This window comes from Mastigoproctus giganteus, chromosome 6 (genome assembly GCF_048544385.1).
Source record: "Mastigoproctus giganteus isolate SK-2022 chromosome 6, ASM4854438v1, whole genome shotgun sequence".
Lineage (NCBI taxonomy): Eukaryota > Metazoa > Arthropoda > Arachnida > Uropygi > Thelyphonidae > Mastigoproctus > Mastigoproctus giganteus.
The window spans coordinates 180,458,819-180,476,412 of record NC_143580.1 but is presented as its reverse complement, the minus strand read 5'-3'; the positions used below and the strand labels follow the sequence as shown (position 1 = coordinate 180,476,412).

General features: G+C 37.5%; 1 protein-coding gene across 3 annotated transcripts in view; it reads right to left on the bottom strand.

Annotated features, from left to right (window-relative positions):
- Nucleotides 1-17,594, bottom strand: part of LOC150084784 (BTB/POZ domain-containing protein KCTD3) — a 234,236-nt gene that overhangs the window by 78,038 nt on the left and 138,604 nt on the right. For all 3 annotated transcript variants that reach the window (XR_016547075.1, XR_016547076.1, XM_090375543.1), the window contains exons 12-13: nucleotides 16,003-16,119; nucleotides 6,430-6,600 (exon numbers count right to left, since the gene is read on the bottom strand). Coding sequence is in view for 1 of the 3 variants with exons in the window: in XM_090375543.1 (XP_090231669.1) it covers nucleotides 6,430-6,600; nucleotides 16,003-16,119 (288 nt within the window). In the remaining 2 variants the exon portion in view is untranslated. The remainder of the gene's footprint in view (nucleotides 1-6,429; nucleotides 6,601-16,002; nucleotides 16,120-17,594) is intronic.

Genomic DNA, 17,594 nt, shown 5'->3' with positions numbered 1-17,594 from the left:
TGCTTATTTGTGGCACATTTCAGGGTCCAGTATTCCTATGAACACCGATTTTTCAAGTCAGAGAAAAGCAGATGCCCAAATTTCAGCAGTGTACAAAATAACCAGATAAGCAGTAGTTTGCAAATATCTGGTAGTGGTTGCAGCAATCACTGGCATGAAGTAAGTGTTGTTTCATTCTCTAGCATAAGGTGGAGAGTGAAACAAAAGTAAATTGCTGATAGAGGTATTCTGTGTACACATCAAATCTCAGCTTCCGATCAAAATAGATACCAAGGTCCTTATGGCTGGTAACCACTGGGATGAGTGCCACAAACTGATGGTTGAATTACTGTTGGTTGCTGTTTGAAATGAATAAATCAGTATTGCAGATTTAAAAGGGTTAAGGTTTAAACCAAAAATCTGCAAGTAAGTTGAAAGAGCAGTCAAGCTCTCTGTGATTGAAGAAGCAATTGCCATTGGGTTTGCTGATGGTGGGACTAAGGTAAGAAATTTTATATCATCAGCACATATTACAGCAACATCATGGGTACACAAAAGGAATAAGAATGGTCGAGAATAGGAGGCCAGAAAGGCTCCACCTTGTGAGACTCCTGCAGTTATCTTCTGGGTAAAGTGGCACTTCTTTATTGTGAGGTGGACACTTCTATTCCTCAATAAAGTAATAAAGAAAGCTAATAGATTGCCATTAATCCTGAAAAGGATTGCAGAAGATGGAGAAGCGATGTAATGTCTAGGCTGTCAAAGGCAGCTTCAATATCAGTGTACAATAGCCAATCTGGATTTAGTTATAAGGATAGATAGCTGTGCTGCCATGAGGTTTGTTATGGTTGATCACTTTGCAACCGAGAAGTGGATCTGTTTCAGTTTCTGTGGCATGAGCTGTTTGCTAAATGCTGGAAGGAGTACCTTTTCTAGAAGTTGAGATTGGTCTGAAATCTTTTGGGTTTGTTAGCACTTGAACTTTAGGCAGTGGGATCACAGAGTATTCATTCCATTGGGCAGGGAATATTCGTGTGGAAAGGATTGAGTTGTAGATTGAGAGCAATGTATCCAGAATGTAGTGGCTAAGTCACTTAATGATGAAATGAGGTATCTTATCTTGGTCTGCCATACTAGATGGACACAGGCAGTTTACAGCATTTATAAGTTGTTGTCTGGTGACAGAAATGATGGAGAGGTCATCAGGAGGAGCAAACTCAGAGTCCTGGTGAGATAGTTCTGCAGAAGGGGAATTGGATTTGAATCTTACATTGCGATCCATTCAGTTATCTGGATCAAGATTTGAATTAATGATGCTGTGTCTGGAAAAGTATGGTGCTTTTCCTCTAGACAAGGTAGCATTGGTGTAACTCTTTATGGCTGATGCCTTGAGTTGGTTGAAAATACCTCTTGCTTTAGAATACAGGATCCAATCTTGGGTCATGCTAGAGATTTTCCACTGCCTGTGAAGGTACTACTTATTGTGAAAACTGCATGCTAAATCTTTGACTCACCAAGCTCTAGTTCTTGGAGAAATGCATATGGTTTTGGCCGAAGCATAGAAGGCGATTGTATTTATCCATCTTGTGATTAGATCAAATGCAAGGGTTCGGTCATATCTTTCAAGCACATGACATGGAATACAATGTGCTGCCTTGAGGCACTTATTGAGATCAAGATAAGACAGAGAAGATATGACCTTCTCTACAGTATTATGGCAATTGAAGTTAGGCAGTAAAGGAAGTAATGCAATTGAGTTGTGATCTAATTTGAAGGACATTTCTGGTGGAATGTCAACTCCTCAAATGCCTGAACACAGAATCAGGTAGAGACAATCAGCACATTCAAGTTGGCTCTCACTGAAAATTGTAAAATTTAATGGGAAGAGATTGTTCATTAGTTGCTGTAGGAGAGAGCTCAGTGGACGGTTAAAATAACTGCAGAGAAGATGAGTAGCAGAGGGGTGTAATTTACTCATTATCTAGCCAGTAGTATCATCAATTGTTGTAATAACTGGAACTGGAGGAATGTAAATTGCCACCAAATTGATTAAACAGGCATTAAATTTCACGGTCACAAGTACTGCTTCATAAAATTAGGATCTTTGATGAAGATGGCAACACCACTGCTTTGGAATGAGATTTTGATGCGAAGAACAGTGAAAATCCAACCGTAGAAGCACAGGCTATTGGCTCTCTTAATCAATAGCCTGTACTTCTATTCTTGATCAATTGCCTGTGCTTCAGATGTAATTTGTGTTGCTGAACAAAAAGAAGTTGTTTGAGAGTGTCAAGCTTATTTTGAGGGGTCCAGACATTTTGTTAGAAGACTGTAAGAGTGGGTTGAAAGGGAATTTTTATAAGAAAGATGGTACAAGGGTTTTTGCCATTATCATTGAGGATACCTTAAGGGTTCAGGAAAATTGCCAATTAGGTGAGGACAAGGATAATACAGATACACATTCATCTGATGATATGGGTCAAAATAAAGCTTGCACATATCTCAAGCCTCCTTGTTTGCTGCTGTAATAGCTGATATTAGCAAGATTTCTGAGGGTAGTGATGTTTAAAATGGGTAAGAAGCTAACACTAGGTAAACAACTTCAAGGGGGGTGTCAGGGTAGTAAACTACACAAAAACACTTAGTCTTAAATGTGTACATAGTAACGTCAGGAGTGTCATCAATAAAATGGGCAAATTCGAACTCATGCGTTACCAGTTAGTAGTAGTATTAGTAATGGAGGCATGTGATGCAAAAAAGCAAGCGCATGAGCTTACGTAGCATTAGCCAACCCCCCCCCCACCAATTTCATACATTCATTCCCTTTAAAAGTTTGTCCAGTTCCTCCTCCTCAAATTTATTTAAGCTATCAACTTCCACAATGACATGTGGAAGTTCGTTCCAGCAATTAACCACCTGCTGGCTAAAGGCAAATTTCCACACATCTATTCTACAACTGTCTTTCCTCAATTTGAATTTATGGCCCCTCATGTTCATAACCTGAGCAAGTGGAAGAATCCCATCAGAATTCAGTATGCTCAACCCATTCAAGGCCTTATATACAGCTCAATCAGGTCATCTTGCAGGTGCCTAGTCTCCAGCCACTGCAATTTGCAGAACTTAAGCCTTTCTTCATAAGCACACCCCTTTGTTCCCCTCACCAATCTTGTTGCCCTTCTCTGTACATGCTCAAGCAATTCTACATCCTTCTTAAATGATGCTTCCAGACCTGTACGCAGTATTCAAGACGTGACCTGACCATTGCCTTATACAAAGGAATAATCACCTCCTTTTCCCTATTAGCAAAATTCCCATATATCATTTACATTACCCCATGACCTTCTCTGGCAGCCTGTGTGCATTGCTCAGAAAACCATAACTGACTGCACAATTACTCCCAGATCTTTTTTGTTTTCTACTGCCCTGTACTTTGTATTTGTCAATGCTAAACTTCAGTTGCCACTTCTCAGCCCATCTGTCCAAATTTTCTGGATCGTGTTGCAGTAGCACACTGCCATTACTGTCATTAAAAACCCTGCCAACCTTTGTATCATCTGCAAACTTCGACATTAACCCTGATACATCACCTGATTCATCAACATTATTGATAAATATACAAAACAACAGTGGGCCCAACACCGAAACTCTGGGGGACTCCACTATTATCATTAGACCATGAAGAGCAGGCATCTATTGATTACCAATCTCTGTCTTCTCCCACTTAACCACCCTTTTATCCACTGTAGCAAATTACCCTTAATACCATACTGCTCCAATTTGTACAGTAGTCTTCCATGTGCAACAATGTCAAAAGCTTTCCTGAAATCGAAGTATATGATATAAAAATTATTTTCTGCATCCAGTTTCTTTGTAACCACATCACAGTATCCAATCAAATTTGTCACAAAAAACTTTCCCTTAACAAACCCATGCTGTGTCTGAATTATTACTGCAGTCTTATCTAGATGATCCTGCAATACATCTTTAACCAGTGACTCCATTATTTTCACCTGAACAGAAGTTAAACTAACTGGTCTGTAATTACACATGTCACCCTTAGATTCCCTCTCCTCCAGTCCGTGGGGACTTCCCCTGAGTCCAAGAATGCTCTCATAATTATGGCTAATGGTTTGTTTACTTCCTTTGCTGCCTCCTTTAATATAACTGCAGAGATTTCATCCACCCCAGATGCCTTTCTTATGTACAACAATTTCTCCTACACTTTGCTCTCAGTTATTAAAAAATCATTAAGCACCCTGTTACAGTTTGATAAACTTTTGACATTTTCCTCCCTTAATAACTCCTCATGTGTGAATGTAGATGCAAAATATGCATTCAGATTATTAGCTATCTGAGCAGGATCATCAACAGTCAAACCATCGATATCAAGTGGAGCGATCTGATTCATCCCCTTCGTTCTAGAGTTCATATAACTAAAGTCCTTGCTGTTTTTCTTAGCATCCTTTGCCAAAGATTTCTCGTTATCTGCCTTCACTTGCCTAACCTCCTTTGTGACTTGATTACAGACTAGCTTATATCTGTCATGGGCTTCTGTGTCACCTGATAATTTATATGCATCTCATGTATTTTTCTACTCTGCCACAAGTCTCATTAGGCCATCTGACATCCATTTAGGCCTAAATCTTGAACAATATTTCTTAATCGGTATGAAAAGCCTAGTAGTTTCCACGAGCAGTTCCTTGAATGTTTCTCACTTAGAATTTGCTGTTGGTGATATCATCAGTTGGTCCTACTGTACAGAATTTAAAAACTGTCTCAGACCACTGTATTCACCTTTGTGGAAGCAAAACCCTTCCCTTTACCCCTGATAGTGATTATATCTTTAAGTAAATACTACATCGATACCCTGTGATCACTGCCACCTAGTGGTTCCTTTATCTGCAAATTTTTTATACATGAATAATCACTGCTTATAACCAGATCAAGAGTATACCCTCTCGAACATGCTGCTGTAGAAAACAATCATCCAGCAAATCCACAAATGACTTACTTAGGTGCAAGGCATTTGGCAAACTGAACTGGGTACTCTAATCCAGTTCCCTTTAAAACCCCATCCCCAAGCAGGAAAGAGAGGAGATGGGGTCTCTGTCTCTTCCCCTTCCCCATACGGGGTTCGAGCTCGTGAGCCACCAAATACGGAGGATGCGGAAAGGTCAGGGAATGACCACTGCATATCCCGGGAGCAATATGGCCTTAGTTGCTAATGCTCCAAATAAAAACAAATCCGTTGAACCTTCCCCATACTTCACCTGGTGGGGCGAACCACGCACAAGTTCCAGTCAATATCTGGGAAGTTAAAACCCCCCCATTATAACACAATCTGATTTACTGGCCCATTCTCTTTTTCTGTACAAATGTTTGTTGACTCAGAGTCATTAGGCCTATAACACACTCCTACACTCAATTTTGCTTTCCCAGTGCTTATGTCACACCAAACTGACTCAACATTGCACTGTCCTTCTATGTCAACTGGATGCACTTCCTTAGATTTTATGTTTTTCTTAATTAACAGCATAACCCCACATCCCTTCCTATCCTTTCTGTACACATTGTACTTCCCAAACTCCAATTCTGCACTGCTTACATGTGTGAGACACCATGTCTCTGATATCCCAACAATATCTGCCTTTGATGTCTTGACCAGCACTTCAAATTCATCAAATTTATTTACTATATTTCTAGCATTGGTGTACATGCAAGTATATATGCACCTATTCTTATTCTTAGTTACCCTAACACAGCTCATTTATTTATTTGTTTCATGATGACTCCCACCAGTCCCTGAACCCCCATCCAGGCCGCTGCTCATTCTAAGCAGTGCAAGAGTCACTTTCATCTCTGCCTGCTGCTAATATTAACCTTTTAGTCTGTGAATCCTCCCCCCCAAAACTAGCAGTTTTCTGACCCACCTAACGCTGCCTCGATAGCATCAGCAAACACTCTTGCACCTCTTCTATTTAAGTGTATCCCATCCCTGTAGAAGCAAGGACAACTAATGCTCACATAATAAGGCAATGGAAATGTGGCCTGACCTGGAAATAGAGTATGTTGAGCACTACTATGTATGTACAATTATTTAGGAAGGAAAGGGAAGATTAGAAGAGGTGGCGGGGTCATGCTTCTTATCAATAAAATGTTCCTATGAACTATAAAATTCATGGATAAAACAAACTTATGTAACTTTAATTTAAACTACTATTTACATTACCAACAGTTATTAAAAAAGAGAAAAAAAAAAAGTGCCAACTATTCTTCAGTTGAATTTATCTTATGAATTTCTCTTTTAGAATATCAGAGAAGATTTAGTAGTTCTATAATTTTAAAAGTTTCTGATTTTATTTCATAAAATATATCTAATTAGTAATGAATAATTAATAACTATGCTACTGAATAGTACTCATCACAATAGAAAATTATTATAACATGTACCAGAAATTAAGTATTTCTCAGAAAGGACAACTTTTGTTACAGGACTTCTGTGCACAGTGAAGGTCTGGAATAATTGTGGACCATGACCGACAGTTTCTGGATGTTGAACAATTACTCTTACAGTTCCTGAACTTGTTCCATATGCAATTTCAATCCAGTTTCCACAAAGACCTACAAATAATATTATAAATAAAATAAATATGCAGATTCCTCTTCCTTTTAAAATTACCCTGCAAAAATAAATTATGGTAAGTAATAAATTTCACTCTCAATACACCACATAAACAGAAAAAAATATAAGGTAGATTGATCAAAAAAAAGGGAAATTCAAAAGTGTACTTCCAATATAAATTATATGCATGTCAATACTAATTTAACATGATTATTAATCCTGAATTTAAAATACGGTTTAAGTGTATCCCATCCCTGTAGAAGCAAGGACAACTAATGCTCACATAATAAGGCAATGGAAATGTGGCCTCACCTGGAAATAGGGTATGTTCCTTTAAACATTCCTTCATGCATGGATGGCATACTAGTATTTGTACTCAAGATGGTTTAAAGAAGGTCGATGCATCGTATTTCAGGGTTTTGATATTCTTCTGGTTGTGCTTGAATAAAATGATGGTTGAGAAGAAGGGGAAAAAAGTGTTTCTCTTCAATTCTTTATCTGTGCAGTTTGCCACTGCATGTGGCAAACTGCACAGATAAAGAAATGATTTTTTTATTTATTTTTATCGTTTATACAGGGTGGATCTAGTATTACCAGCATATTTGATGTCATGCAGTGCTTGCATTATGGGCAATTATAAAGTAACACCAAAATAGATATTTTTAAAAACAGCTGAAAACTGCAATGTACAATGACACAGGAAGAAAGGTCACAAAACGTAGAGTAATAAAGAGACTTAGAATAGGATAAAATAATTGAGATAGCAATAAATGTGTTCACTTCAATGATGAGTTTGATTTTATTTGATTTGATTTTTTATGGCGCATCGGCAGCTAAGACCATAATGCGCCAAGTCACTCAATGATGAGTCATCATTTTACTCTTCATTTAGGGGATTTAAAGGTTAAAGGCTAGCATGTACATTAATAAATAGATAGTGCTATTGACAGCAAAACCTATACTACTATTCTAATTCTAGTGACACTTGCAAGGCAAACATATTGTCCATTTGGTTTGAATATGCTCAGCTGTTTATTTTCAAAATCTGTAAAATCTGGAATTCTTTAAAATCCAGTATAATTTATGGTAAGTAATAAATATTGACTAACTACAACTGTAGTGGATTTTAAAGAATTCTGATGAGTATTTAATAGCAACAAAAAAAAAAAAATAATAATAATAATAATAAATAAATACAATCTGGAAATATTCTAAAGCAGCAATCCAGCATCATATCAACAATCACATTTGTCTTTAAGAATCCATGCAAAAAAAGAGTGCCATTTCTTTCTTTATAAGATGGTTGCAGGATTTAAAATTACATAGTTAATGTAATGGTCTTAATTCTCACAACGTAACAAACACATCTGCAATGAGTTTCTCTGGTATTTCACTATTTTCAAACAAATGGCCTCTCCAAAAGGTCAGTTGGCCATTTGTTTAAAAGATGAGACTACCATGATAGCCTGTTTCAGGACTAACTTGTTTCTCATTATGTAGCAAGTGGTCTCTAGTGACAAAATGCAGAAGAAAAACACAATTGTAAAGAAGTTGTTTCATGTGAGTTGGCATACAGAATATGAAATCAGTTTTCAAAGATGTAATACAGCTAAAGCTATTTGTTGAAAGTAGTGCAATATCAGGAAAACTTGTTGTAAAGGAAAGTTTGTTTTACTGTGAGAATTAAGACCACTGCAGTTTAAATCCTGCTGCCTGCTAAAACAGGACACGGTAGGCATTATAAATGTTTACAGATGTTTATTTTACTTAATATTTATTGCAACGTGCTTCTCCATAATTACTTAACCACTAAAATCTGGAAAATTTTAAAATAAAATGCCTTCCTGCTTATATCACACATTAGGCCTGATGTAGCCGAGTGGTCAGGAGCGAGACTGCATAGCACGCGTTCCTTGAGTGGACCGGGGTTCAAGCCCGTGACTACTAAATACGATAAATATATTTTTGTATTGACGATTTATTGTAAACTCTACTGACTTGGTTGTCGTGCCGGAGTATAAACAGAAATTTTTTTTTTATCTCTCAATCCCCAAGGGAACCGAAATTTTAAAACATTTACCATATCAAGTGTACCAACAAGATGAAAGATGCACTCCACAGTTAGTAGAATGTTTTGGAATTTCCATGGTTCCGAGGATAATATACTGATAAGCTGAACAAAGTTGTACTTTAAATATCTTAAAACTTCACCTATAGTGTGGTCATAAGGCACAGATCACAAAACTTGAATGAAATAATGCACTGATCAATAGATGAAAAGTTTTACTGCAAGAGAAACAGAGTCAACTGCTCCTTGGCAATTACAATCTCAGAAGAACATGGTTCCCTGTCAAAGGCAAGTCCATTTCATCAGAGTGGAATAGACTTTACCTACTATATCAGGTATTAGTAGTAATAATAACAGGCAAGCTAAGATATTTCACAACCAGAAATTAACAACTGAATTGCACAGACGTATTCTTACCAGAGATAATCTGTGAATCTCAGAATGTAAGACATTAAAACTGTAGTTAATAAAATGTGAATAGATACAGCTTAAGATGCAAGTAGTGCCTTTAGATAGTTAACTGATATGTATTAGTAGAGTAATTTATGAAGTTTTCATTAACTGTAACAAGTGAATACAGTACACTCCCATTATAACACTTCTTGTAGTGCTCTCCGGCTTTTAATGCTCTTTTCTTCTGGCCTCCATGGTCAATCCTATGCATTTTTTAATGGCTATAGTGCTTCTGTTTAAATGCTTTCCCCCTTATAAATGGTATATTTTTTAATGTTTCTAAACCCAGAAATTTCCAAAAGTTGGAGTTTATTAAAATGTTGAGGATGTATTGAGATTTACTATCCTTAACAATATGATTTGATCTATCATTTTGGCTAATAATTTGCTGACTTTTTTTTTCTTTTGCTGACCCTGTTTTTATGGATAACAGGGTGGGATTTATCAGTACGTAATACGTTTGGAATGCTAGTACAGTCCGTCTGGCTCATTTCCACGGGACAAGGTCAGAAACTAGTGGGTGGTTTACTAAGCTAATCACTCAAAACAACACAACACAGTACTATATACAAACATATTCATCACTATATCAATTGGGTTTACTAGGTATAATATATTCCCATATGTAGCGGGGTTGCCATAACAACCTTCAAAAAAAAAAAAAAAAAAAAAAACAAATTAGCTTATGAAGCTTCATGGCCAAGGTTTAGTCTGTGGTTGAGTAATAAAAATTTAATGGAAGGTCCAGCATATATTTTATATTGTGTATGTGTATTAGGATGTTTAATAAGATTAAACATCCTAAGAAAAGCACCTGGGGTGGATGAGATCTATCCAGTTATATAAAAGCAGGTGGCAAACCAACTAAGCAAACCCTTAGCCGTAATTATGAGAGCATCCTTGGACTCAGGGGAGGTTCCCATGGACTGGAGATGTGCAAATGTGACCCCAATTCACAAAGGAGGACCAAAGGCTGACAAGTAATTATACAAAGGGTACTAGGAAAGTTTTGCAATATGACGCGACAATGAATCACAGGAAGCTGCTTGTTGCTGCATGTTGAGACATGTTCATACGTGCATAGTAGCCGCCGCGCCAAGTCGATGGGCTCAGTTATTCATTAGTAGTGAAAGTGTAAAGTGCTTGCGATGGCATCGTGGTCACGAAATGAGATAAGGACAGTTTTGCGGTATAATTTTGTGCGTGGTTTAACCATAGACCAGTGCTTAGAAGAAATGACTCTTGCACTAGATGATGATTGTCCACATCGTACAACGATATTCAGGTGGTATAGAGAATTCCAAAGGGGAAATTTCACTCTGGAGGATTCTGAGAGGCCGGGAAGGCCACGAACGTCAGTTACGGAGGAAAACGTTACTGCTGTGAGGAAAATGCTTGACGAAAACAGGCGAGTGACCTACCAACAGATAGAGGATACTTTGGGCCTAAATGCACCAGCAATTCGTTCGATTCTGCAAGATCATTTGCACGTGAAGAAACTTTGTTCTCTCTCTGGGTGCCGCATCAACTGACTGAAGAGCAGATGACACGACGTGTGACTTGGTGCCGGGAGATGTTAAAAAAGTTTGATAAGGGACAATCTCGGTATGTGAACAACATCGTGACAGGTGACGAGACTTGGCTGTACTATTACGATCTGCCGACCAAGGCTCAAAACAAAGTTTGGGTCTTTGATGATGACGACACACCCGTAATTGTCAGAAAATCCCGATCTGTAAAGAAGAAAATGATAGCTGTATTTTTCAAATCGAGTGGAATTGTGGAACGTGTCGTTTTGGACACTCAGAAGACAGTCACAGCTAAGTGGTATACTGAACAATGCCTGACTAAAGTCATTGGATCTATGAAGAACCTGCGGCCAAAGTCAAGAATGGACACCTGGTACCTCCATCACGAAAATGCTCCAGCTCACCGCGCCAAGCCTGCACCGAATATTTGACCACGACAGGACTGAAACTTCTCGAGCACCCTCCCTACAGACCAGACCTTGCTCCCTGGGACTTTGCACTGTTCACGCATGTGAAAATGAAGCTAAAAGGGAGGCGGTTTTCCAGTGATGAGGACCTTCTATGGGCTTGGGACAACGAGTGTGCTTTACTCCCTAGTGAAACTTGGCAGAACTGGTTTAAAGATTGGTTTCGGAGGATGGAGAGGTGTATTGAATGTAGAGGAAATTACTTTGAAAAAATTAAATAAACAAAGCTGTATTGCAAAACTTTCCTAGTACCCTTTGTAGACCTGCGAGTTTAACTTCTGTTCCCGGAAAATTAATGGAGGCACTGGTTAAAGAAGCACTGCAGGATCATCTAGACAAGACTTCAGTTATAGCTCGGACACAGCATGGTTTTGTTAAGGGGAAGTCTTGCCTGACCAATTTGATTGGATACTATGATGCAGTCACAAAAGAACTGGATGCAGGGAATGTGTTTGTTTGTTTGTTGTTTGGTTTTTAGGGGCATTAGCAACTAAGGCCATATTGCTCTGGGATATGCGGTGGTCATTCACTGACCTTTCCGCATCCTCCATATTTGGTGGTGATGGGCTCGAACCCCGGTCTAATCAAGAAGCGTGTGCTAAGCACTGCTGATGCAGGGAATAACTTTGATATTATATACTTGGATCTTAGAAAGGCTTTTGATACTGTTGCACATGGAAGACTGCTGCACAAATTGGAGCAGTGTGGCATTGGAGGCAAATTGCTGCTATGGATAAAGGGGTGGTTGAGGGGGAGAAGACAGAGAGTGGTAATCAATGGACACTGCTCAACGTGGACTAATGTTATTAGTGGAGTCCCACAGGGTTCAGTATTGGGTCTATTATTGTTTTCTGTATTTATAAATGATATTGATGAAGGTATATCAGGCTTAATGTCGAAGTCTGCAGATGATACAAAGGCTGGCAGGGTTGTTAATGACAGTAATGGCAGTGTGCTAGTGCGACAGGATCTAGATAATTTGGGCAGATGGGCTAAGAAGTGGCAACTGAAGTTTAACCTTGACAAATGCAAAGTACTGCATATGGGTAGAAGTAACTACAGAGAAACATACCAACTGTGTGGTACTACACTTAAGGTGGTAGAAAATGAAACAGATCTGGGAGTAATTGTGCAGTCAAATATGAAGTTTTCTGAGAAATGCAGACAGGCTGCCAGGACAAGTCATGGGGTTTTGTCAATGATATATAGGAATTTTGTTAGCAGGGAAAAGGAGGTGATTGTCCCTCTGTATAAGGCATTGGTTAGGCCACGCCTTGAGTACTGCGTACAGGTCTGGAGGCCTCATTTTAGGAAGGATGTAGATTTGATTGAGTGTGTACAGAGAAGGGTAACAAGATTGGTGAGGGGAATGAAGGTATCTTCTTACCAAGAGAAGCTTAAGTTCTGCAAATTGCAGTGGCTGGAGAGTAGGCACCTGGGCGGTGATCTGATTGAGGTGTATAAGGCCTTGAATGGGTTGAGCACACTGAATTCTGATGGGATCCTTCCACTTGTTCAGATTACGAACCTAAGGAGGCATAAATAAAAATTAAGAAAGGACAGATGTAGAATAGATTTGCGGAAATTTGCCTTTAGCCAGCGGGTGGTTAATTGCTGGAACAAACTTCCATCTCTCATTGTGGAAGTTGATAGGTTGAATAAATTTAAAGAAGAACTGGACAGGCATTTGGAGGGAATGGTGTGATTTTTTTTTTTTTGGCTGATGCTGCATAAGTTCATACACTTGCTTTCTTGAATCACATGCCACTACTACTACTACTACTATTACTACATCTCAAAGGGTTTTGAGGTGCCTCCGTAGCCAGGTGGGAAAGAGCAGCAGTGCGTAGCAGATGCTTCTTGATTATACCGGGGTTCGAGCCCGTCACCTCCAAATACAGAGGATGTGGAAAGGTCAGGGAATGACCACCGCATATTCCCGGAGCAATATGGCCTTAGTTGCTAATGCTCCAAATAACAACAAATCAACAAGCAACCCTACGGCTTTTGATCGTGTTTGGCATAAAGGTCTTCTAAACAAGCTTCCATGTTATGGTTTGCCAACTGTGTTTTGTAATTGGTTATCCAGTTTTCTCTCTGATCGCTCACTGAGGGTGATGGTAGATGGCTCTCTGTCTTCTAACTTCTCCACTAATGCCGATGCCCCCAAGGTTCAGTTCTTTCCCCCACTCTTTTCCTCTTGTATATTAATGACCTTCTTCCATTGACTGGAAATCCCATCCATAGTTTTGCCAATGATAGCACATTGCATTCCATTTTCAGAAACCTTGCCCAGCTCAATCAGCTTCAACTTCTCGAAAATCTGCTACCAATTCCTTAAATGCCGATCTCCAGGTAATTCTCCAGTGGGGCAAAGATAACTTAGTTGGTTTCAATCCTTCTAAAACTCAGTCTTGTTTTATATCTCGCAAAAAGGATTCTTCTGCTCCTATGTTTTTCTTTCGTGACACTCCAATTTCTAGGCAAAATGATATATCTCTTTTGGGGATTACCCTGACTTCTAATCTCTCTTGGCATAAACACATTACAAATACTGCTTCCTCTGCCTCTGCATCTAAAAAACTTGGTTTTCTCTTTCACTCTTGGTGTTACTTTTCTTCCAAACAGCTGTTCACTCTGTACAAATTGCAAATCCGCCCTACCATGGAATATTGTTCCCAAATCTGGGGTGGTGGTGCTCCCAAAACCTCTCTCAGGCTTTTTGATTCCATTCAGAAGAGGGCAGTTAGGTTAATTAATGATTCATCTCTAACAAAGTCTCTCCACTCACTGTCTCACAGATGTTCTGTTTCTGCTGCATGCCTCTTCTACAGATATTTCCATGGGCACCGTTCTTTTGAATTGGCTTCTATAATTCCCGCTCTCTCTTTCAAAACAGTCCGAACATGTGCCGCTACCAGCCAACATCCATTTACTGTCCAACTTCAAACTCATAGAACCAACTTTTCATCTTCCACATTTATTCATTCAACTGCTGTTTTCTGGAAAAACCTTCCTTCATACGTATTTCCTGAAAATTACAGTCTACAGAAGTTCAAGTCCAATGTCAACAAATATCTTCTTTCTTCTTCTCAACCTCCAATCCAAGCACGGTACTAAGTACTATAGGTTCTAATACTTCTCGTGTTTGGGGTTTACATATAAAAAAAACAAAAAAAAGCTAGTTTTAATACACTAATTTACTATATCAGTGGATGAAATATAATACAGTCGGTCCTCGTATAACACGTGTTTGCATTACACGAATTCGATCATACACGATTTATAAATAGGGGAATGATATCTTATATAACACGAACCGAATTCGCTTATGCACGATTCGCCTTTGTGTTTACAAGAAATGGCAGTCGAACGCGAAATCACCCCAACTGAACGCAACACGATAGGAATGAAGAGAAGATTCTGAAAATGTATTTATGTTTTTTATATCAGTGAAGGGGAAACACATTTCACCATAATAACGTAAAAACCAACACAATTCCAGCTATCGGTATAATCGCAAATGCAATTAGATGGAGTTTACTAGCAGTTTATAACAGATTCCACCAGCAGAAACGAAACTGGAAATTGTTTTTATTGTTTTATGGTAGTAACCTCCAAAAATGTGCTTTAGTAAAATGCGAGGTGTTAATTAATAGTGTATCTCGGCCTTTACGGTGTTATTTATTCAGTTGCTACACGCGCGCAGCTTTGTTTATGTGTATCAAGCGTGCCTCCTCGTTTTGTAATTGTGCTTTAAAAATGAGTAAAATACTTAAAAGGTGTGAAAAGGAAGCGTCCTGGTGAAGACACTGCAGATTCACAGAGAAAAACAAAAGCAATATCGATAAACAGAGGCGGACTGGATCAAAAATTGTTACCCAGGAAAATTTATAGTGGCCTCATACTACGGTTTATGGCCAAAATCACACCGGCCTCCGGCCCACCGTGGTTTCCCCCGTAAGGCTTATGGCCAGTCCGCTTCTGTCGATAGAGAAAAAATATGAAATTGTGAAACGCTTTGAGCGAAATGAAAGACCATGTGATATTGCACGTGCTACAGACCTAAATGAGGCAACGCCGAGAATTACAAAGAATGCGGAGAAAATAAAAACAACTTTCATAGCGGGAACAACTCAAAGTGTAATTAAAATCCATTAGATTAAGACACAAAGAATTGGAATGGCTGTCATCTCTTTGGATAGAAAATCAAACAAAAAGCAAGTTTGCTTACGATAGAAGCAAAAGCATTAGCAATATTTTATTACGACTATTTTATTTAATATAATAAATTTTTTACGAATAAAATACGTATTTTATTCGTAAAAAATACTTTTTTAGTATTAAAAAATACTAAAAATACTTTATTATAATATAATATTATTTTTATTACGTATTTTAATCGTTATAAAATACGTAAGTAGTTTATAACGATTAAAATTACCCGATTATTTATTGTGTTTGGTTATGTTTTGGTTCCAAATGTGTGTTCAATCTTGGGTGGTCGGCACCTAACCCTACTTTTCCCATAGGGCCTGTTGTTTATATTGCACGATTTTGCATTGCACGAGGATTTCTAGGAACGCAACTATCGTGCTATACGAGGACAGACTGTATTATGCACTTCTAAAAATTTGTTTGAGGTGAGCTTAGAGAAGTAACAGAATGCAAAATGAACTTCCAAGTGACCAATAGATTATTTTTTTCTCTTTCTCTCTTTTCTTCTTTTTCTTTTAAACACTAATTATATGCCTGCCTTAGAAATGATAAAATCTGCAAAACAGAATAAATAAAACTGCACAACTAGTAATTTTTTATGCATTCTTTTTCTCGACAACTATGAAAAATTTTGATCAACTGTTATCAATTTAAGAATGAATTTACTTGTTTTTGGTGTGAGGTAGACACTAATGGCAGTGATGACATCATTGGATGGATCCCGATACAATTCTGTTATCAGTAAATCATTATCCTTCATTCTTAAGGGAAATTTTTGCATATCTGAAAAAGATAAAACATTAATACATTGAAGAAATTTATATAAAAAACAGATAATTTCCTAAAATAATAAAAGAATGAATATAATTAAAGAATAATACAATTCAGAAACATTAAATGACCATACTTAAGAAAAACCTAATTAAGATGCCCTTGCTCTCTTTCTATTATTTAAACTTTGGGGAAAAAAAGAAAAAAGTTGAAGTTCAAAAGCAGCTACATACATTGTAACTATCCAGATACTAAGAATATATATGTGTATAACAATGAATTTTTTCTTAAAAAACCATATTCAGATTCTACCAATTACTACTACACGAATAAGACAGAAAATATTATTTTATAATTACTATAGTGTAAACTCATTATAATGTAGTGTTCGGGTAGAATTTTAGCACTTGCATTATAAGTGAAACTGAAATTTACCTAATATTTTTGTGTGTACAATGGCTAAAATATATGAACTATTAAAGCTGCATATTTCCTTTACATTTGATTGATTCTCCTAATACCCATTCTTGTGATGTAATTATGTTTTTATGTATACTTTCTGAAATAATAAAATAATTTAATTTTCCAGAACTGATGACAGCATTTTTTTAATACATAATTCTTAAAAAATAATATTGCACATTTATTTTGTGTATATTTATTAAAAATGCACTAAATATATACTTTAGAAATTGCCAATTTCTTAGAGGGATACCAAGCTTCTAAATAAGGAATTGTTTACAGGAGAAATAAATTTGCAGTACAGTATATAAACAAGCAAAAAGGAACTGCTCATCTACACAATCAAAGCCTTATGTACACGTACATAAGATCAATAAGAGCAATGTCATATAGTTATCATTCTATAGATTTGTTTTCCATGAGCTTCTTTGTAAAGGAGTACAGTAATTTCATTGTACTTTCTTTTAGTTTATTTACGGTTTATTGTGCAGGACTGTCGTGATTATTTAATAATCACAACAAATCTAAAGTGAAAGGATGAGGCAGACTTACAGAATTCTATTTACAGTCATAACTACTCGCATTCTTCCTCTGAAGAATGCAAAGGAATTCTTCGCATATATAAATGCAACGAAGAGAAGGACAAACCAGATCGGACCCTTATGTGGATGTGGGATAGTATTAGATACCCCAACTGACGTTGCAGGTGAACTCGACAGTTACTTTGAAGTGATATTTACAGAAGAAAAACCCTTTATATCAATGAGAAATTATGGGAGTGAAGTTAAAATATGTAATTAATGATACTGAAATTTCACATGATTATTTAATGGAAAAACCTTCGAGCCTGCATTCCTGGAGTTGATGGCACATACCCTATAAATTTAAGGGGGGGTGGCAAATTAGTGCATTGAACTAATTCTGAGAGCATCACTGGACTCAGGAGAGATTGCATTGGATTGGAAAAGTGCCAATGTACCTCCAATACATAAGGACAGTTCTAAGAGTGAAGTGGGAAATTACTG